At 33.5% G+C, this 22685-nt stretch overlaps 1 protein-coding gene across 5 annotated transcripts in view; it reads right to left on the bottom strand.

The window, feature by feature from the left end:
- The window catches only part of LOC144840155 (SWI/SNF-related matrix-associated actin-dependent regulator of chromatin subfamily A-like protein 1), a 219655-nt gene that overhangs the window by 184701 nt on the left and 12269 nt on the right, over nucleotides 1-22685 (bottom strand). For 3 of the 5 annotated variants that reach the window (XM_078695861.1, XM_078695859.1, XM_078695862.1), the window contains exons 7-15: nucleotides 16789-16854; nucleotides 15893-16033; nucleotides 10606-10809; nucleotides 8759-8829; nucleotides 8578-8677; nucleotides 7206-7388; nucleotides 6665-6765; nucleotides 6402-6489; nucleotides 619-1019 (exon numbers count right to left, since the gene is read on the bottom strand). In XM_078695861.1, coding sequence (XP_078551987.1) covers nucleotides 723-1019; nucleotides 6402-6489; nucleotides 6665-6765; nucleotides 7206-7388; nucleotides 8578-8677; nucleotides 8759-8829; nucleotides 10606-10809; nucleotides 15893-16033; nucleotides 16789-16854 — 1251 coding nt within the window. In that variant the 3' untranslated portion in view covers nucleotides 619-722. Of the gene's footprint in view, nucleotides 1-618; nucleotides 1020-6401; nucleotides 6490-6664; nucleotides 6766-7205; nucleotides 7389-8577; nucleotides 8678-8758; nucleotides 8830-10605; nucleotides 10810-15892; nucleotides 16034-16788; nucleotides 16855-22685 lie in introns of those variants that run through there. The other 2 variants (XM_078695863.1, XM_078695864.1) reach the window with 2 other exon arrangements.

The following is a 22685-nucleotide window of genomic DNA, read 5'->3' as shown; positions in this document are numbered from 1 at the left end:
ATTGTTTAAAATGGATAGAGATATCCAAGAAAAGGGATATTTATATTTTAAATTAATTTGTTTCATTAAGGAAAATGAAATCGGGTTAAATCAATGCTTAAACTTAATAGTAAATACATCCCAATTTAAGAATTTAAAGAAAACCATGGCCCTGGCGTGTTGTGTAGTTATGCAATATGGAATGCCAGGGTTAATAGATCATGGGATGAATGTAAATACTTGAGTAATAATGGAGGAACATCTGTATTTGCATCTTTTGTATATTTCCTGCCTTGTTTGAGTTCCAAACATTGACCTGTATTGAATGTAACCTTTTTGTACAAATGTATATTCGTGAATCCAGTAATTTGATGGTACTGTAATATAGTGGCTTCCCAGAAATAAAATTAATAATTGTAAAAAAAGTTGTTTTCCCCATTCTGGATATAAAAACAAAATTTGATTATGGTAGGATTAGCAATCCACCCCGCTGTCTGATGCTGATTGCATAAGTGCTTCAGTTAAGTACCAAACCACACTTTCCTAGTGACGCTGTTTAATAAACACTGTTCCATTTCAGTAGAAGTTTTAACCTGCAATGTTTACAGAACACATACATTTAAAAAAATTTGAAATCAATTAGAATTAGTGGACATTTTATTTACTGTATCTTTACCAATATCCAATAAACACAAAATTCATACAATATCATTGAGTTTCTTGTATTGACACCAAAACATCAATCAGGAACTTTTTAGTTTCTTCTGTTTAGAGTCTGTCATACCATGTGCAGCCTTAACTACATTTTCATATATGTCCACATTCTGAGATGCTTTGCGTTTATGATTTGCTGAGATGTTTTTATTCTCATTTATATAAACACACTTTGTATCGGCTGATAAATCATCATCATTTGTACTTTCTTGTTGAGAATTTGCCTCATCTTCCATTTCAGTGATACATTTCAGTGTGTCATCATCTGGATCTTCCTCGATGAAGGCCTGTTCGAAATATGATAAAATATCCCTTTGTCTTGGATCCTGCAAAAACACAAAGCAAGAAAAGCCTCTAGTTATTATTATTAGCTTATTCAATAACCTGACAGCTCCACATTATCAATATACTTCCACTTCCAACTGACTAAAGACTAAGTAGATTTCTGTCATTTGATTGGAGGATTGTGGGTCACATGATATCCAGTAAAAATTATATTGAACTTCTTAATTACGTCAACAAGAGTGCAATGCATTATATGTGAGTAGTGCAATTTCATTTTGCGCATTAATTTTTGTTACACGCACAACACAAGACTAGGCTGATCATGATTGTTCTAAATTCCACATCCAAATTGGAGATCTTGGTCTAGATTCTCGTTAAAGATAGGTACGCTATAAAACAAGTAAACAAATAAACTAAACAGCAATTGATATAAGCTGTCTGCATTTTTATAACCAGACCCCATGCAATTGATTGATACATTTTTTGTGGTATTTATCACATTTTTAAAGCTGTTAGAACTACCATTTAATAACATAATTTATTGATATATATATATATATAATACAATTATTATTTCAAAAACTTTGTTATTCAGGCATTCGCCAAGCGGTCAACAGAGGGTGTAATTTGTTTACATCGTTCGCGTGACTAAAAAATGACCTCAGTATTGCTCGATTTCGGCAATGTTTTAGTCAGATGGTCAAAAGTTTTGCTTTATTGCATCATTATCCCTAGCAGTACTACCCCAAAATCTTTTTGGAAAAAGAGGTTTATTTATTCTTATAAAATACATATCAAAGCTGATAAATATAAGTGGGCTGAATCGTCTCGGGGCTGAAACGTCATGGGCCGTCGTACGTCGTTCTTCAACACTGTGGTATACATCTATGCTTTTGATTTATAGCCATGTGATTAGACATACGATTGGAATTGATTGATTGATTTTATTTGATATTCATACATAAAAGTTAAAATATACAATGTATAAAAAGAATACCTGGATAACCCATTAAGTCGACAAAAAAGTAAACTTATTTCCAATGGGGTCCAATCCGTAATGACTGAAAAGTGAGTGGTTGGGCCTAGTACAATTATCGTTAAGTATGACTCAGTAAAAATGAAAAAACAAGAAAATACATACAAGACAAGAAAACATCAAAAAAACAATATTAAAAATAGCTTAATTAAACTGAAATACCAAGCTGTTCATTATTAAAATATTCTTTAAGTTTTATTTTGAAGGTTGCATTATTTTGTATTGATTTGAGTGAATTGGGGAGCCTGTTCCAGTCACGGATACCTAAGAAATAAAAAGTCGTATCATTAACGCCAGTAGCCTTAGGAGTGACAAAATTAAATGTTGTACCCCTGGTGAAATGGTTGTGATGATCAGAAATTAACAAAAAGTTATCCTTAAGGAAAGAAGGCGTATTAAAGTTATAACGAATTTTGTGAACATAATTTAATCTTAAAAACTTATTTCTGAGGCTGACATTAAGAAACCCAAGATCGGAAAGCTCTTTGGCACCTATGTGAGACCTCGGACCAACATTTAAAATGAAACGTGCCATCTTGTTTTGGGCAGTTTGTAATTTATGTTTAAGATTCTTATTGACACCGCCGTACCATGCCGAGGCAGAATAGTCAAATGTACATTGTATTAAAGCAGTGCTTAATAGTTTACGACATTTTTTATTCAAGCACGAACTTTGCCTATGTAAAAACTTCAACCTTGACTTAACTTTACTGATAACACTAGTTGCAATGATATCACATGATACATATTGGTCTAAATCAATACCTAAATATTTAACTTGCTTAGTACTTTTGATTCTACGGCCCATTAATTCTACAGAAAACTCTTTTACTTTGTTAAGCTTCGCTCTGCTACCAAAGATAATACTTTCGGTTTTGCCAACATGTAAAGATAATTTGTTTTCAGTTAACCAGTCCTGGCACTTAGCTAGGACAGTACTTAATTTATGAGCGATTTTGGTGGCATCGTGATGAGAATACAGAATCGTAGAATCATCAGCATAAAGCAATAATTGAACATCAGAATCAATACAAGAAGCAATATCATTTAAATAACATAGAAAAAGAATAGGGCCCAAGATGCTACCTTGCGGTACACCATGAGTAACTATAAGAGGTTCAGAGCAGGTACCATTCACACTGACAACTTGTGTGCGGTTAGCGAGATAAGATTGAAACCAGTCAGTACACTTAAAACCCATGCATTTTAGCTTGTTAATTAAAATCACATGATCGACGGTATCGAAAGCTTTTTGTAAGTCAATTAGAACCATTCCAGTAAGAAGGCCTTTGGACTTATTGTTTTTTAAACCGTCGATGAGATTTATGAGGTTGCTTTCAGTTGAATGGGCCTGCCGAAAACCGGATTGATAGGCATAAAGTATATTATTTTTGGAAAGATACCTTTCAACTTGTATAGCTACAGATTTTTCAAGAATCTTAGATACCGTAGGCAGAATACTAATCGGCCGATAATTCTCAACATTTGTTCTAGTATTTTTCTTAAATAGAGGGGTAACTTTAGCAATTTTAAGATCATGAGGAAAACAATTAGTTTTAAACGAAAGGTTAATGATATGAGCTATCGGTTCAGCCAAGATTATCGCACCGTCACGTAAGAATCTTGAGGGAATATTATCTAGACCGACGCTTTTGTTTACATTTAGGCTTTCGAGTTGAGTTTTAACAAATTCTATGGTAACAGGCTCTAGCTTAAACATTTTTCCTTTTAATTTAACGTAGTATTTAAGAAGATCGTTAGTGGACATGGTGAAAAGACCTATGCATTTTGGGAGTTTTTTGACGAGTGTTGACGCAACATTCGTGAAAAACTCATTAAAACGAGAGGCAACGCCTTTTGGACAGAAAGTTTGTTTACCATTGTCATCGAGAACGATTTTAGTGTTTGTTTTACATTTCTTCTCGTATCCGAGCTGTTTGAGGGTTTTCCATAATTTTTTAGGGTTGTCTTTATTTTCATCAATCTGTGGAAGACTATATTTAGGTTTTTTTAAATCAATAACTGCTATAAAATCGTGAAGGTATCACATCGTCGCCACAGCAAAGCAAAAACAAAATGTCAGAAAACGTTGATAGTTTGACCACATACATACACAAACACGCACTAAATTGATTTACTCTAGTAGCTAGATCAACTTTTGTATGCACTTTCGAGGTTTGGGGTTTGGTTTAGGGTGGTCAAACAATCATTTTTGGCTTGGTTACACATTTTGAAAATGTGGAGAAAGGTCAAAGGTCAGGTGAAAGGTTATAAGACCAAACACCAATAGACCCTTAAATCTCAACAACCACTGGTCACAGCTTGATCAGAAAGTATACATTTATATTCTGTCTAATGGGACATTTTAGTCAAAAATGACCGGAAATGCCATTTCTGACCTTTGACCCTCAACCCAGGGCATGTATGTATCTCTGTAACTACTGGTCGTAGACACTTGAATTTGGTCTTAAATTGTTCGAAATATACATCTTGTTACACATTTTGAAAAATGTTACAAAAGGTCAAATGGTCAGGGTCAAGGATGCTAAGAACAAATATAAATAGGTACTTGTATCTCGGCAACCACCAGTTGAGGGAGGCTTTTATTCAAAGCAGGTGTTTATTCGAATAAATACTTTTTTTTTTTGTCTTTAGGCAATGTGACCAAGGATTACCAATAGTGAATTAATCACTGTCCTATCAGATAGGTGGTAATCCCCCTGATACAAACTCTAATTTTAATAATGATAAATAATTTGTTTCTCACTGATAAAAGGTACTTTGTTTTCCTCTTTATGCTTTTGTAACCAAATGTTTCTGTTTTTTAGAATAAAAGTGACACTGTCACAGGCTCCATTAACGAATCCTCTCCAGGTGCCAGTGTATAATGATATAAAACAATGACGCATCATTATCCTGAGACACTATATGAGCACAATTGCACTCCATCCCATTGTTCATATGGATCTTCATTCTATCATCTATCAATTTGTCAACAATTCTTTTGCATATTTTTAAATGCCAATACTTAGTTTCATTACTGTTGTACAATATTTCCAGCTTACCTGAAAACACCCTTGTGTACTAGTGTGTAGTATGATTTTATCATGATTTATAACATGATTTTAAATACACTTCTGATGCTTTTATTGTCAATGCATCAGTACCTAAAACATGTCAAAGTTTCTAGTGGTATTGATAATAAATCTCCAGAAATATATAATTGTTTTATTATCTACACTGGGAACAGACGTGTATAATTTGTCAATGACATTCAAAAATATTAATGCAACCGTCAAATGCAGTGTCATACGGAATGATGACAATGTAATTCAATTCAATTCAAAATTCTTTAATCATCCCACACGGGGCAATTAAAATAAAAAGGTCTGGATTAAAATGATGGTATTGGTCTTTATAGTTGTCTGTGATACCTTTTATATCATGATTGTACTTGCACCCAGATAGGAGGTTTAATCCAGTTATTTTATATATTATTATATTAATTGTGTTGTATTTTTTATATCTAGGGTGTATTTATTTGATTATACATGTTACCATATTACACCCAATAAAAATAAAAACCTCCACCGAATAAACAATTTGATACCAAATTTAAGTTTCTACGTCCAGTACTTACCGAGATATAAAGATGCTATGGTATGTGGGTCAAAATTTTTTACCAAAACTCCCTATTAGACTGAATATGAATGCATGCCTTCTGAACATTTTAAGATCAAAATTGACTTGCTGCGACCAGTGGTTTTCGAGATACAAGTACCTATTTATATTTGTTTATATAACTATTGACCTTTTGTAACATTTTTCAAAATGTGTAACAAATAACAAAATGTAAATTTTGAACAATTTAAGACCAAATTCAAGTGTCTACGACAAGTAGTTACGATACTTACTGTACATGCCCTGGGTTGTGGGTTAAAGGTCAGAAATGACATTTCCGGTAATTTTTGACTAAAATTTCGCATTAGACTGAATATAAATATATACCTTCTAATCAATTTGAGACCAAAATTACCTCACTGTTACCAGTGGTTGTCGAGATTTAAGGAACTATTGGTGTTTGGTCTTATAACCTTTCACCCTGTCCTTTTGACCTTTTGCCACATTTTCAAAATGTGTAACCAAGCCAAAAATGATTGTTTGACCACCCTAAACCAATTTCTAAAGTCAAATTCTCTGGACCTCAAAGTGTATACGAAAGTTGATCTAGCTACTAGAGTAATTAGAAGAGTTTCTTTGCATTGCATGCATAGGAACTAAAATTGAATAATAGGGTGGTCTTGTCTACCAAAAAAAAAAGTCTTGTTAGGTGTATAATGATATGTGCATTGGTTAAATATGATTTTTTTTAAAGTGAAATATTTACCTTGAAATTTGTTGTGTCAGCATTTGTAAAGTTGTCCTTTGAAAGTCCTGCCTTTCCAAGAACATTTAGCTTCTCCTGTATTAGAGGCCTATCAGAAATGAAAACCAATATGGTTAAAATGTATTTATATTCCCAAGATTTAATAAATTATATATTCAAGCGCAACTAAATATTGTATTTAACCTCAAGTAAATTCAGTATTCAATCTAATGGCAATTTTCTGTTTATTAATTAAAACAAAAATGTACAGTGATTCTCATTACCAAATATAGTCATCTGCTGTGTCCTTTGCAACAAGATAGCGTATTGTGACAGACTCTTTCTGACCAATGCGATGTACTCTATCCTCTGCTTGCATCAAGATCTACAAGAAAATAGTGTTAACAATGACAAAAGTTTGTATATCAAAACAACACACTAGTAAAGTAAGGTTTGCCATATACAGTACAGTAATGTAAATTTCCTTAGCAGTACAACATATACATTGGCATGGTGTAGTGACACACAACATTAAAAACAAAAAGCACCTGTATGAATTAATTAAATGTGGGCTTATGTTGACATGGCACTAAAAGCAGTTCAGTTTCAATTGAAAACTTTGAATCAATAGCAGTTGCTATCAGTTTTAATGTCAACCTAAGCACTCTTTCAACTTTTGAATCACATCAAGCAAAGTATTGGTAACAGTAACAATCATTTTCATGTCAACATAAGCGCTCACACACTGGATCTTTTCAGTTTCGTTTAGCTCTGTTGAGTTGCAAGAAAGAAATTAAGTACTTTAAAAACATTATGTAAACTTACACCAGGGTTCCAGAAAAGTTCAGCAAAAATGACGAGTGATGCAGCAGTGAGTGTAAGACCAGCATTGGCTGCAGTAATTGATAATACTGCCGCCACACATTCTTCGTTACTCTGGAACGTGTGGCAATTCTCTTGTCGTTTTTCAACATTTGTTGATCCATCAATGCGTATATGTTTTATTTTCTGAATTAATAATACATTATGATAATAATAGAAAGTAATATTACAATAATAAAAGAGTGTACAATATAAAATTATTAAATAATTCATTAAAAAATCATTAGCTGGTAATTTTTTTAACATTTTTTTATACTACTAGCAAAGATACTCATCTCAGGGCAGGTTTCAAACGTTTTAAAACCTTATCAGTATATTTTTAATATCCCATGTGAATGGATGCGTAGAAAAACAACAATTTGCACAACAAACAAACAGATTGGAGAAAAGTAGGTTATTTTGGCCTCTATATTGGATCCAAGATGGCAGATAATGTTCAAATGTAGTTTAAAACCTTCCCAGGAAGAATTTATAACAAAAAAACCCACAGACTCTCTCTTATAGATAAAGAAAACTAATTTAAACTAGATTTGAACTTGTCACTATGGACGAGTTAGGTTCCGCCACGTGCACGTCATACGGTAGAATATTGCGCACAGAAAAACGATTATGCCATTGTGACCTGAAGAAAATAAAATGTTAGTGTGCCTTTTATTTTGTGTCTAAGTATATACAGTATACACTATATACAGTGCAGAATAGGTGGAAATAACGGGACCCCCCTTTTATTCCAATTTTTAACATTATAATGAAACGCGTAGATAGCAATTTTGGAAGGGAATTATCTGAGCAACAACATATTAACGTGTTGAAGAAATTTGGATACATAGACTATGGATGCACGCTCTTTTAAATGTCATGAACTATGATGCAAAATATGAAAATACGACTTTTATAATTCAACTGGCCATATGATGACGTCGAAGTGCTCCTATGACATGATTTTAAGTCGAAATTGTTTAAAAGTTGGTAAAATTAATAGAAAAGGCTGGAAAAACATAATTCACGCGGAAAAAATGTCTTTACCGCTACATGCGCGTGTGTAAAAATTTGCACTCGCGTTGAAATTTTTATATGCTTAAAATGAATTTTTCGCATTTTAAATTTTTAAACGCACGTGCGTGCATAACAATCTGTGAAACATGCCGTTTTTTTTTTCACAGAAAGTTAGAGCATAATATAAATGACACTTTTGCTAAGTTTCAATTCTGACAATAATAACAAGGGGTTATACGCCAATTGCGGATAACCAATTATATTAATGTAATCTAGTCTCATACTCTTTTTGTTTGTAATTTTTTTTATTTTAGCATACCTTATCTGTAAGTACATCGCATAACATATCAAGCACTGTCTGATGATGAGCAAATACCAAGAACTTGCAGCCACACTCTAACAAATCTACAACATAATCCCTTAAAAAAGCCCAAAACAAGTGTGTACAATATTATAAAGTAGAGTACTTTTGTAAAACGTGCAATTGTATTAATACTTACTTGATAGCCTTTATCTTGGCCAGTCCCGTTTCATTGAAGTATTGTAACAGAGCTGACCTATCATTTCCATTCTAAAAGTGAAAAAAACAATACCATCACTTATAATTATTCATTAAAAAAATTAGTCCTGCCAAGGACTGCTAACAGTTTACTCATTTCATAGTTTCTTCAAAAGACATTTTATGTCAGACTGTTTCATGAAGGTTATAAAAATCACTCTACATCAGGTGCTACTAGACTCTGAGCAAAGAATAATATAAAGTGCAATTCACCGGAAAGCAACTATTTACTGTATGTAATGAAAGCATTCAATAATGTCGATAGGTAACTATTGCATCTTAATATAAAATTTCTTCTATGTCTGGATGTACAGAATAATTTGTTCCTTTGGTGAAGTGGACAAATGCCATACTTGCATACAATTTATTTCTCTTGAGCCCTTTTCATATAGAATTGCGCAATATCCCAGTAAGCAAGCTGGTATTATTGCCGGTCTAGACCCATTCACACAGAAGGTAACATTACTGGGTGAAAGGCCACAGTGAAAAAGGCGCAATATTTAAAGATTACTGTCTTCATAAAATAGAGGTCGCACTTTTTTATGAAAAAAAAATTGCGGGCACCGCTGAAGAAACATGCCATGAGCGCACATGTTTGCTGATGTTGATTTGTGTGTCCGTTGTTTAGTTTTATTGGTTTTTAATATTTACGCTGCATAAAACCTATATTTTTGCCCAACACCACTCCGCCATTCTACAGAAACAAAATCTATTAGGCCTACAAATAGACAGGAATTTAATTATCAGAAGCTGTTAAGCTAGCACCAGGCTCACGGAGGATGTTCCTGCCAGAACTATGCTAACTAGGGCCTAAGCTTACGTACGTTACAGCAAGTTAAATAATCTTTGGACAAACATCTGTATTATTTTTATTATTATTGGCAGAAAATGTCCCGAATTTAACCTTGGTTTGTTAATGCTTCGTTGTGTGAGCAGGCGTTATATCGTGGACTCTTTCACACAGATCAGGCTTACGACCGTGACGGTAATATTACCGCAATTTTACTAGGTCCAGAGGTGGTCTAACGGAAGCTGGCATAAATAGGTTTTTACCCTTTCACACATAGGCCGGCATTCTCGAATTACCGCAATATTACCGTCTTACAGCTGTGTGAAAGGGGCTTTGTAGACCATGGAGTAAAGAATAATAATAATTCTTTACTTCATGTGTAGACATAGATTGCATTGTTTACTAATATTACAGGACTGAATATAATTCATAATTCAGCCACAGGTTGCTTCTATTATATTCCTTGTGTATTTTGAAAATACTGAGTTTTTTTTCAATAAAATACAATTATAGTATTCATTACTATGTATTTTAAAGATGTATTGTCCCTTGAAACACAAAAAATAAAGGTCAAAATATTCTAAATTTAAATTGGCCATATCAAAGTAATATTAAAGTTATTCGAGCCAAAAACAAGTTTACGTAATTAACAGGTAAATTAGTTTGATTACATTTCGCCTGGAAAATCATCGTGAGCGAAAGTAAACAAAGATTTCAAACCATGAGTATGCATCATGCATGATATGCTAATTAGGATTGTTTACAAATCGTCACGTTTGGTGTTTTCACACAGATCGCTGGGAAGTTTTATGATCGAAAACTTTGTCTGGAAGTCAAAGTTATTTTTTGAACAAATAAACGTCTGTAAAATGATTTTTTTTTCGACTATTATGATACTTCAAAATGACCCACTTTTTTTCAAAATCTTTTTTAAAATATTTTTTGAAATTATAAGTCAAAGGGACAATACATCTTTAAGCTTTTTCAACTTAATGCACCTTAGATATTTCCTTTGATGAAATCTGCAAACTCTTTCTATGAGTGTTAACTAATGCTGGATCCAGTATAACAACTTGTCTTGACTTGGATGGTAGCTGTGACAGAACCTGCTTCTTAGTCCTTCTAACCATTATACCTTCCTCTAGAAGCAGTTGAAGTTCTGTCATGTTGGAAGAGCCAGAATAATCCCAGCCCCATTTGTTCTACATTGAAGTAAAAATATGTTGTTGGTGTTAAAAGACAATGCAATCAAAGACAGTGATAAAAATAGTCACTGCCAAATTTGTGACTAAAGGAGCTTGGAAATTGGGGTGTTTTGAAACTAGAGACCAGAGACCCAATACGAAAAGGGAGACCCCACTATACAAAAAGGGAGACCCCACTATACGAAAAGGGAGACCCCACTATACGAAAAGGGAGACCTCAAATATACGAAAAGGGAGACCTCAAATATACGAAAAGGGAGACCCAAATATACGAAAAGGGAGACCCAAATATACGAAAAGGGAGACCCAAATATACGAAAAGGGAGACCCAAATATACGAAAAGGGAGACACAAATATACGAAAATGAAAACCTAAAATATACAGTTATTACGTCGGCCCAGAGCCGCCTTAACTGTAAAAACTCAAAACCAAAGTTTTGTTCACAGTCAGTGTTTTAGGTCGGCCCAGGGTTATCTGCTCGTGGCGTTATTGTCAGAACGGTTTCTGCCATTTTGGTGTACCGCTTTTCACAAAAACTTACAAACAAAATATTACCATGATGTCGTTCACAGTTGCGCAACGTTTCATGAATTTTGCATATTTTTTTTATCAGAATGAGAATGTTGTCATCAAGCTTGATGCATCACATTTTAGTTTACTAAATAGGGAGTTGGGGTTTGATTCTGTTTAAATCATTATATCACCGCCATTATGCTGTTTTTAGTCTAACCTGTCTTTTTATTCAAACTATCACCCAACCGCCCTTTTAAAACCAAATGTTCGATAACTTAAATACGTCAATTTAGGCCTACTGTTTTTTTTTACTTTCTGGTTATCTGCTTGTGGCGTTATTGTCAGAACGGTTTCTGCCATTTTGGTGTATCGCTTTCCACAAAAACTTACAAACAAAATATTACCATGATGTTGTTTACAGTTGCGCAACGTTTCATGAATTTTATGAGAATAGGTTGCGAGCTTACTTATAGTTTGAGCATATGAGGTTTTTTTTATGTATTGAATATCGTTTTTTAATATATTCAGCTCTTTTTTTAGAGCTTAAAAAGTTTAAACTTTCTTATGTCCGATAGCCAATTCAGGCCCGTAGCCAGGGTGGATTTTTTATGGTTCGGGTGAGAGTATTTATTCTCTCGTTGCTATCATCATTATATCATTACCATCAAAATTATAATTTTACATTGTTTCATTATCCACATAAGTGTACATTGATTCATTGTATTGATTGAAAACATATTTTCACAAATCATCTTAAAGAAGAAACTTGATGTAAAAAAATATTGAGTAATAGCCTGGATTTATTTATATATGTTGTGAAGCTTTTAACGCTGTGTACATAAGCCTGCAAACTCTCCTCCCACCCATCTAGTAAAAAAAAATCACTCGCGCCGCTTCCTTATATAGTAAGGGCAACAAGGGCCTTGTATATAATTACTAGCCCAGATACTAGCCAGGGCGGGAGTACGTTATTGCATTGATGAAAGTTTAGAGAATCGACTGTCAATAGAAATAATGATAACCAATAACGAAACTAAGACATATATCAGTTTGACGGGTGGGAAGTTTAAAACTAGGTTTAACAATCATAAGAAATCTTTCAAAAAAGAAATGTACAGTAAAGAATCCGAGCTCTCAAAGTACGTATGGTCTTTGAAAAGTAATGACGTAATGTTTACAATTAAATGGAAAGTAATTAAATATTTCTCCACTAAGAACGCCGCTTATGGGTGTTGTAGTCTTTGTCTTGATGAAAAGCTATGTATTCTAAATGCAAACAAAAGAAATTAGTTAAACAAAAGGTCTGAACTGATTTAAAATGTCGCCATAACAAGAAAATTTACATACCACCTGACTAATTTATAAATATATATATATTATTATATATTTTCCGATATTTACATTAAAAGATATTATTTTGAATACTGAACAAAAATATATTTATTGTAGGAAAATTAATAGTAAAACTATTTCTGAATTGGGTATACAACTTAATGAAACTGACTGGGGCGACGTCTTTAATGTTAATATTATGATATATTTTTTAGTAATTTTTCCAATGCTTATGACAGTCACATTCAAATAACTAAAAAAAAAATAAATAGAAGAAAGGAAAGAAAACCATGGATCACTTCGGCCATAATAAAATCGATAAATACCAGGAATAGACTGTATAAACAATTCTTAAAAACTAATAATATATCGGCTAAAAATAAATATAAAAAATATCGTAATAAATTGACACATTTAATTCGTATATCATGCCAGAAATATTATGCTAATAAATTTAATTTATATAAAAATGATAATATTAGGCAAACATGAAAAATATAAACGAAATATTGGGTAAAAATAAAAATAAGGAAAAACCTGTTCTTTCTTAAAAATAATATAAAGTTTACGGATGGAAATGAAATTTCCAATTTGTTTATTATGTATATTTTAATAATAAACATTTTAAATTTTTAACATAGAAATCCCTTAATCTTCAAAAAATTATTCAGACTTTATGTCAAAGCCTAATGACAAATCAATATTCTTCTCACCAATTACACCAAAAGAAATAATATTAGTGAACTTAAATCTGGTAAAAGTACCGGGTATGATGACATAAATAGTGCTAGTGTGATTAAACAAATAGCACCATTTATAGTTCGACCACTTTGTCATATTTTTAACTTATCTATTCTTACTGGGATTTTTCCCACAGCACTTAAAATAGCTAAAATTATCCATATTCATAAAAAAAAGGACTGTCACATTATATCTAATTATCGTCCGATATCGCTTCTTTCATGCTTTTCTAAAGTGTATGAAAAGTTAATCTATATTAGGCTCATTGATTTTTTAAACACTAACGATATTCTTCACCCTAGTATGGTTTCCATAAAGAACACTCAGCCGAACTAGCATTACTAGATATCTGCAACAAAATCTCCTCTGCTAAATCTGAAAATAAACACACAGTTGGAGTCTTTATGGATTTATCGAAAGCCTTCGACACTATTAATCATACCATTTAAAAACATAAACTTGAACATTATGGCATCAGAGGACTCCCTCTTTTATTATTATCAAATTATCTTTACAATAGAAAACAGTTTACATATTTTAATTCACATACTTCTAACTTATTGCCTGTAAACTGCGGGGTACCACAAGGATCTACTTTAGGTCCCTTACATTTCCTTATTTATGTAAATGATATCCCAAACTCCTATGAGTTATTAAAATATATATTATTTGCTAATGATACAAATATTTTTTTATCCCATAAAAATATTAATACACTTTTTGAAAAACTTAACAGGGAATTACTGTGTGTCTTAGATTGGTTCAAGGCTGAAAAACTATCGCTGAATATTGATAAAACTAATTTTTTATATTTTGAAAGTGACAGAAGACACGTCCGAGGGAATAATAATTTAAAAATAAAAATTGATTAAAGAAAAACAACATACACATTTTCTTGGAATCACAATTGACACCCAATTTAACTGGAAACAGCAATTAACTAAAATTACTAATCAGGTTGCAAGAAATATTGGAGTAATGAGAAAACTATTTTACCAAGAAATATTCTTTTTTCATTATATAATACCATGATTCTTCCATATTTGTCATATTGTAATTTGTTATGAGGAACTGTTACAAATAAACATTTTCAATGGCCATGGATTACTACGGTAATTACAAAGTTGGACCATCTCTTTAAATTACAGAAAAAAGCGCTTCGTATTTGTTCTAAATCAACTTATCTAGCCCATACCAAACCACTCTTTTTAAAATTTAAACATTAAATATATTTGATATCAATAGTTTGCAATCTGCTTTCTTTATGTACAAATACGAAAATAAAAAACTCCCAAAATCATTTAATAACTACGGTACTTTATGAAACATAGTCAACTACATAATCATAATACACGCAATGCAAATGATTATCTTTTACCTAAATGTACAAACAATTTGATCAAGAACTCTATTAAATTAAATACCAAGGAGCTAAATTATGGAATTCAATCCATGTAGATATCTGCAACTTCTAAATTTAAATTAGTATACAAGAACTATTTACTTTTAAGATATGATGAACCTTAAATATATATATTTTATAAGACCAGTTAAGATAGGATAATATGGTTTAAATAGAAATTGTATCTTTGTTTTCTTTTATTTATTATTAGTTTATGTATTTTTTTTTCTTTTTCGTATTCAATGTTATATCTTGGGGTGGGTCAAACTTAAAGTCTTTGAATTATAGTATTGAGTTAAATGCATAATATTATGTTTCTATTAAAGGTGAATAGAAAGTAGTACTTCTGCATCATTTGCCATTATTTTCATGTTTCTGCGAATTTTCGTTGACATACCAAGTTTTATGCTTCTAACCAAATTTGAAGTATTTTGGGTCTAAGGAGCCCCACTACTGTGTCTTTTAAGTGCACACAAGCAAGATGTACACCTGACCTCCAGTTTCAGGTCTTATCCAAGAAGTCTTGTGTAAGTAAAAAAATCCTTCTCATGTTATACAATACCCTAATTCAACCACATCTTTTGTATTGTAATTTAATTTGGGCAGCAATTAATTAAACGTGCCTCCTTATTATTACTTTTTCTCATTATTGAGATATATTCTGAACCGATCTTTAAGCCCGACCCACACTAGAGCTATCGGCTGAGCCAACTGGCATGAGTAACACTTTACTCAATGTGTGTCTATCTTGTTTAATATTTTTTGGCACGCAATTCATTTTCCTCAAGTGTGAGCCGAACGTGAGCAGATAGCTCACTAAAAAATTCCACTGCGCATGACATGTTCTGATTTATTATAATTTGTCAGCGCGTGCCGTATAGCATAGTAAGTAATTATCCAATCAGAAAATATAGTGTGCGTCCGACAGAACATGATCACAGAGATTTCAAAAGAGTGAATGTGCATTAAATACAAATTTGCACTGACATTTGACCCACAATCCTCCAATCAAATTAAAAAGGACCTACTTAGGTGATTTTTTTTATATTTATTTCATGTGGTAGCAACTGTGATCAATTTATGAAACTTACCTGACAAGCATTACAGTAGCGAAGTCCAAATTCATGGAACACGGGAAACAGAGTGGGGTCAATTGCATTGATCTGAACATACAGCTCACAAGGCCTCGACAAAGCAGGTGTACCAGACAATAAAATCACACGATTTGCATTCTGTAAAAAATAGACATGTATTTGATTTGATTTTATTCAGGTTTCAACATAAAATTACAAGACAAAAATTAAAAATACAAATAGAAACATGCAATGTTTTGCAGAGTACACAAGATGGCCCATAAAGTCGAAAAAAAAAACCAACTTATTTCTAATGGGGTCCTATGTATATGTATCTGTGAGCAGCTACAGTAATTGAATTAAATTGGAAAGTTGAATTATACTGGGAACACAATTGAATTGCAACAGCAGTTCAATATATTGGCATAATTGTTATTTTGATATCATAGCGTAGTGACTAGATTCGCATAAAAGTGTCTCATGCATGTTCGGAAAACATCTAATTGCACTGCTCGTATAGAAGCTGTGAGTCAGAGGAGTCAGATCTCCTAAAACAAAGACCAATCAATTAAGCCCAGAGATATACACAGTAAAACGGTTTTAATTACAGTTAGGAACTACTGTTTGACAGGATTTTTATATACTACTGTTGGTTTATGTGTCTTCCTCACCTACATAACATGCAAGCATCACTACCATAGGCAAACTGATATTTAGACTATGCTAATGAAAACATTTTTAGGTTATTTTCTGCAATACTAAATAGCATGTATTGTTATAACTATGCACTTTAAAGCTCATTCAATATCATTCAATAAGCAACGTATTTTGACAAGAAAATGAATTATGTAAAAGTTCCTTAATAATTGTCATTAAACTATCCTTGGGGATAAGGGGGGTAACATGCAACAAACCTTCAGTATCGGAATTGCAGCTTTCGTTCTTGCAGTTTTGAAGTTTTTTAGGAAATGAGATTCGTCCTACCAAGAAAGGAAATCGAAATATAAGAACTAATTAAAAAACAACTATGGAAGGGGATGAAAATGTGGATTTATATATACTGTATATATATATAAATCCAAAGGCAAATTACTGAAAAAAATGACAATGCTGTGGGTATCAGTGGCTGGATCTCAATGGAGATACAAAAAAAAAAGCGAAAAGCTAAATCAAAACGATAATGTAAACAGCCAGAAAAGTTAGCAGAGCTTTCGGGCAACACTAGCCCTTCATCAGTGCAAGTGAGGGAATTTGGATAAAGTCATAGCATATGAGTTGGCAAGTGCTGCCTGGGTGGACAGGAATAAAAGAAATATAACAATAGAAACAGCGTGTTGAATAGTGGGTGGAGACTGAATAAGAGTAGAAAACAAAGAAGGTAGCTTGGTAGAGATATAAACAATTTTGGAATGGAACTAAAAAAAGCTAAAATGGTGGTTAATATTGAAACTTAAATTTTGGTAGTCAATGGAATAATTTTACCGATCTGGGAGTATGTTCCTAATGTTAAGTCCAAAAGGTTTTGTGGTTTTAAGTAGTAATTCCCAGTGGTTTTCTTTGTTTTTGCGAGTTTTGTCGCTCCATTTGACATCGTGGTCTATTGCAATAACTCTGAAATTTGCAATCGAGTGACCAGCTGAATTAAAATGTTCGGCTACAGGTTGATCAAGTTTTAATGTTTTGATAGCTGATCTATGTTGTGTCATTCTCATACGGTGAGTGTTTTTTGTTTCTCCGACGTACTGTTTGCCACAAATATTACAGTATATGAGATAAATGACGTTTTTGGTTAGACAATTAATTGATTGTCTTATCCGAAAAATGCGGCCAGTTTGGTTACTCTGAAATTTTTCAGTAGAATCAACCAATGAACAAGTTTTGCAAGATTTGCCGCAAAGGTGACTGCCCAAATTTTGGCTGTCATGAGAGTTGATTTCACTCTTAAATTTGGATCTGACTAATATATCACGAAGGTTGGGAGGTCTACGAAATGCAATAATGGGTGGTTCCGGAAAAACAGTCCTGAGACGTTCTGTGGACTGTAGAATAGGCATATGTTTCTCAATAATAGCCCGTAATGGAGGCAACCTAGGGTGGTAGGTTGTGACCAATGGCACTCTGGTCGATTTTTTTGGCTGACGTGGTTTGTACGTCAGTGTTTGACATCGAGGAATATCTTTTGCTTTCTTTATAGCAGTTTCGATGTATTCCTTCTTGTAATTTCTATTCCGGAGATGTCCGGTTAGTTCTTCGGTACGATTCTGAAAATCTAAATCTGAAGAACAGATACGTCTGATACGTAATGCTTGACTGTACGGTATGTTTTTAGTACAGTGTCGGGGGTGACAACTGCTAGGGAGCAGGTACATATTTTTATCCGTGGGTTTACGGAATAGGTCGGTTTTGAGTGTACCATTTTCTATGGTCACTTTAGTGTCCAAAAAATCAACGCTACTAGTGGATTTGGTAGCTGTAAATTTGATAGTTGGGTGGGCTGCATTAATATTGAGAACAAAAGATTCCAAATTATCTTCACCATGGGTCCAGATTATGAAGATGTCGTCAATGTATCTAAACCAAACAAGTGGTTTATTTGGTTGGAGGGACAGAAAATTGGCCTCAAATTGTCCTATAAATAAATTTGCAAAAGATGGCGCCATTTTTGTGCCCATCGCTGTGCCATGAATTTGAAGGTAATGGTCATTTCCAAAAATAAAATTGTTGTTGGTTAAAATCAACATGACCAGTTCTCGTAAATGAGCTTTAGTAGGTGTTTTGCCTGGAATTTGTATGTAATTTAAAATACATGCGTCGGCTCCTTCTTCGTGAGGGATATTAGTATACAATGATGAAACATCTAATGTAGCCAGAACAGAATTATTAGGTAAATTTTGAATTTGGTTAATTTTGCAGATAAAGTCTGTGGAGTCCTGAATGTATGAAGGGAGATCAGTCACATATGGTCTAAGTAAACCATCCACATATTCAGAAATTTTCTCTGTAGCAGTGCCATTGCCCGAAATAATGGGTCTACCAGGATTGCCTGCTTTGTGGATTTTAGGTAGGAAATAAAATCTGCCTGGAACTGGATTGACCTGTGCCAAATGAGGTCCAATCTTAGGAACGATGGAGTGTTTTTTTACCATCACAGAAACAGATTTGGCCACCTTATCCGCAATTTCCGGAGTGGGATCCATTGTAAGTTTACGATAATGAAGAGGATTGTTTAGCTGTCTTAAGGACTCCTCTTCATAAAATTTGATGTCCATGGCAACAGTGGCAGAACCTTTATCAACGGGTTTAATGATAATATCATTACGCTGACGCAATTTGGCAATGGCCTGCCTCTCTTGTTTTGAGAGATTGTCACGTTTATCTGGACTCGGGACATAGTTTTGTACATCCTCCTCAATAGCCTGAATAACTGTTTCTAAAGCTGGACAACGATTTTTAGGTGGATTCCAGGAACTTTTTGGTTTAAATTTGTTAGCGTTGCCTTCGGTTTGCGTGGTGCTGCTGTCTGAATCAGCAAAATGTTCACGTAATCGTAATCTTCTGGAGAAAGACTCCATATCCAAAGATAGTTGTTGTGCGCCGACCTGCCTTGGTTTTGGGCAGAATTTAAGTCCTCGGGAAAGAAGTTTTTTCTCTCCTTCGGAAAGTCGGCAATTAATTTCAACAACTAAATCAGAGGTGTTGCTCCGATTCTGGTTATAAGTCCGAACGAACCTTCTGCAGGGCATTGAAATCATCCGAAGGTAGAGTCATTTGTGTTGAAATGACCAAGTCTGCAGGTAGACCAAATTTGTGATGTCCCCTTCGGGCCATTGCCGTTGATTGCTTACGGCAATCATTGGCGATAATCCTGAGTTTGTTTTGAAACTCGAATGCAGGAAGTTCTCTTTTCAACTTCTTAGTTCTAGAGTGAATTTCAACGTCAAACTCAGTGAGGATTTTGCGGCAATTGCCAATTTGGATCTCATTGAGTTGACAAGCATTTTTGTGAAGGACAGCGTTCCAACGAGAACGCATGTCATCATCTGCAAATCGAATACCAGATGTGACATAAAATTGAAGTCCTTTAGGGGCCGAATGTTTAGAATGATGTAAAAGAAAAGTATGTAAATGGTGACGATACCTGACACGTTTCCCGAACAGGCGACGTGGATATAAATCCACAGCATTGTCATTTTTTCAGTAATTTGCCTTTGGATTTATATATATATTATATGTATATATATACTTGCCAACTCATATGCTATGACTTTAAAAAAGAAAAAAGTTAGCAGAGCTTTCGGGCAACACTAGCCCTTCATCAGTGCAAGTGAAGGAATTTGGATAACGTCATAGTATAAGAGCTGGCAAGTGCTGCCTGGGTGGACAGGAATAACAGAAATACAACAAAAGGAGGCAGGGTGGAGTCTGAATAAGAGTAGAAAACAAAGAAGTTAGCTTGGTAGAGATATAACCAGCTGAATTAAAATGTTCTAGGCCCTACCGGTACTGATATATTAATAAATTGACTATCTATATATAAATTATGGTTAATTCTGACATAAGCGAGCACAATGGAAAAACTTCGGTATAAATCTCCACCTTGGATACCTACCTTATCTATTTTAGATGTACCGCGAAACGTAGATTTGATAACATTAGTTTTCAGTACTACGCTATTGTTCCATTTTTGTCTTTTACAATGACAAAATTTAGCGTTACCTATTGAAATTTGTGGATATCACAGGGTTATTTTCACACACTCGCGCTGTTGTTCAACTGGCTTCCGGGTCCGGCAAAATGGCCGTTGGTGGCGACATTCAATATTAAATACAAATATTTTAGTGGTTCAACGTATCGTGAACTAATTCAATTAATTTGTTTTAGATTTTCAACTTATCAATTACATTGATTAAAGGCATTTACTTTACGTGAACTACAATTTGTTTTAGTAATTTAACTATTATTGAAGGCCTTTACTTTTACGTTAACTACAATGTGATTTTAGTGATTCAACTGAATCGTGAACTACAATTTATTTGTTTTAGATATTCAACTAATCAATTATAAAGCTCTTCACTTTACGTGAAATACAATTTGTTTTAGTAATTGAACTAATTATTTATGCTATTTATTAATTATTTTATCAAATATAGGCGTGATTCAATGTTACTATAGGAGGCTAATTGAACTAATTATTTATGCTATTTATTAATCATTTAATCAAATTTAGGTGCGATTTAATGTTACTATAGGAGGCCGCCTGGTAGGCCTACCAGGGAAACACCTTTACTGTTTATATTATCGATTATTTCTGTTGCTTGCTCTATTTATAATTATAAATGGTGTCTACTACGACCGATATATAAGTAGGCTACGAAAGTTGTTATTTGATCTTTTTGTTCCAAAATTAACAAGATGCATCACAAAAAAAACATGCATTACTCATCAGTCATATGCATAGGTGTCACCCAGGCTTCAATTTCCAGAGGCGTTGGTCATGTTTTCGAGAACCATTCGGGTACACCCACTAGAGGGTGCGCGAACGAACCCTCTAGTTTAAATAATTTACTCTACATTCACACAAACACACTAAATACCCCTATTTTACAATGGACTGGTCCACACGCTTCAATGACAAGCCACTGTATTTCGATTAACAAGGTTAGAGGATTATGTTATACTCCATGCAGTGAATTTTGACTGTCTGGGTAATCTAACTTATCCTAATTATTTAATTTAATTTCAACTTTATTTTAAAAGGTAACCCTTCCTTCCAGCTGGACAAAATAATGCAAGGGGCTCCTCTCAAATTCCAATAAAATACACGATAAAAATACATGTGCTCTAGAAAAAATTACTATAAAATTGAAATACAATTTCCCCTGATTCATTAACCTAATCAATGAGTCAATCAAGTAACAATCAATTTAGTATTCAAATTGTTCAAAAGTTCAATCAATTTATTATTGTTACTATTCAGGACCTTCGACTAGTAATAGAGAGTGATATATCAATTCATTAGTCAACCTTTTTGTTCTGGTCTTTATCAACTTTAATGTTTTGTAATTTTAATTTGTTTGAAAAGCAATGAATACATAATGACAAGCGAAAAAAAGGTAATCAAATTATCAGGTTTACACCTCGAATATAAGTTTGAGCATGGTTTATAAATTTGGTTCCTACTAGGACGCAACATGAGCCATAATGCTAGTAGCCTGGGTGCAGTACAAATTTTGCGGGAAAAAAGTATAGGAAAATTTTTTTTTTTTTCTGATAGAGTATACCATATAGAATGTCAGAAAAAAAATCCCCATCCCAGGGTCTTGGGGAAAATTTTTTACGGCACTTTTAAATGTTGGCCTATATAACACACACAAATGCCTATTAACACACACAAATACCTATAGGGGATAGGGAAAACCAATTTTTTTTTTACTTGGTGTTGTGTTATGATGAATAAAATTAGCTGAGGCTTACTTTAATAACTACTTCTCATAGTAGTTGATAAATCAAGTCGATAACAATGACATCATCATGCCAGAATCCAATATGGCATCCAATTTGGCGGAAAAAACAGGGTATTGCTAAACCCCCGCAAACCTAAAAAAAAACATAGCAAACCCCACCGAACCAACATAAAAGTGCATATTGTGTATCATTGCGACATTTTACGCACTATTTTAATGTTTTGGGGCGACTTTGCGATGGAGCGACTTTGTGTTGGGGCGACTTTGCGATGGGGCGACTTTGCGTTGGGGCGACTTTGCGATGGGGCGACTTTGTAAGGGGCAACTTTGTATGGGGAGACTTTGCG

This window comes from Antedon bifida, chromosome 4 (genome assembly GCF_963402885.1).
Source record: "Antedon bifida chromosome 4, ecAntBifi1.1, whole genome shotgun sequence".
NCBI lineage: Eukaryota > Metazoa > Echinodermata > Crinoidea > Comatulida > Antedonidae > Antedon > Antedon bifida.
The sequence above is the reverse complement of the archived record's forward strand: the minus strand, read 5'-3'. Positions and strand labels throughout refer to the sequence as shown.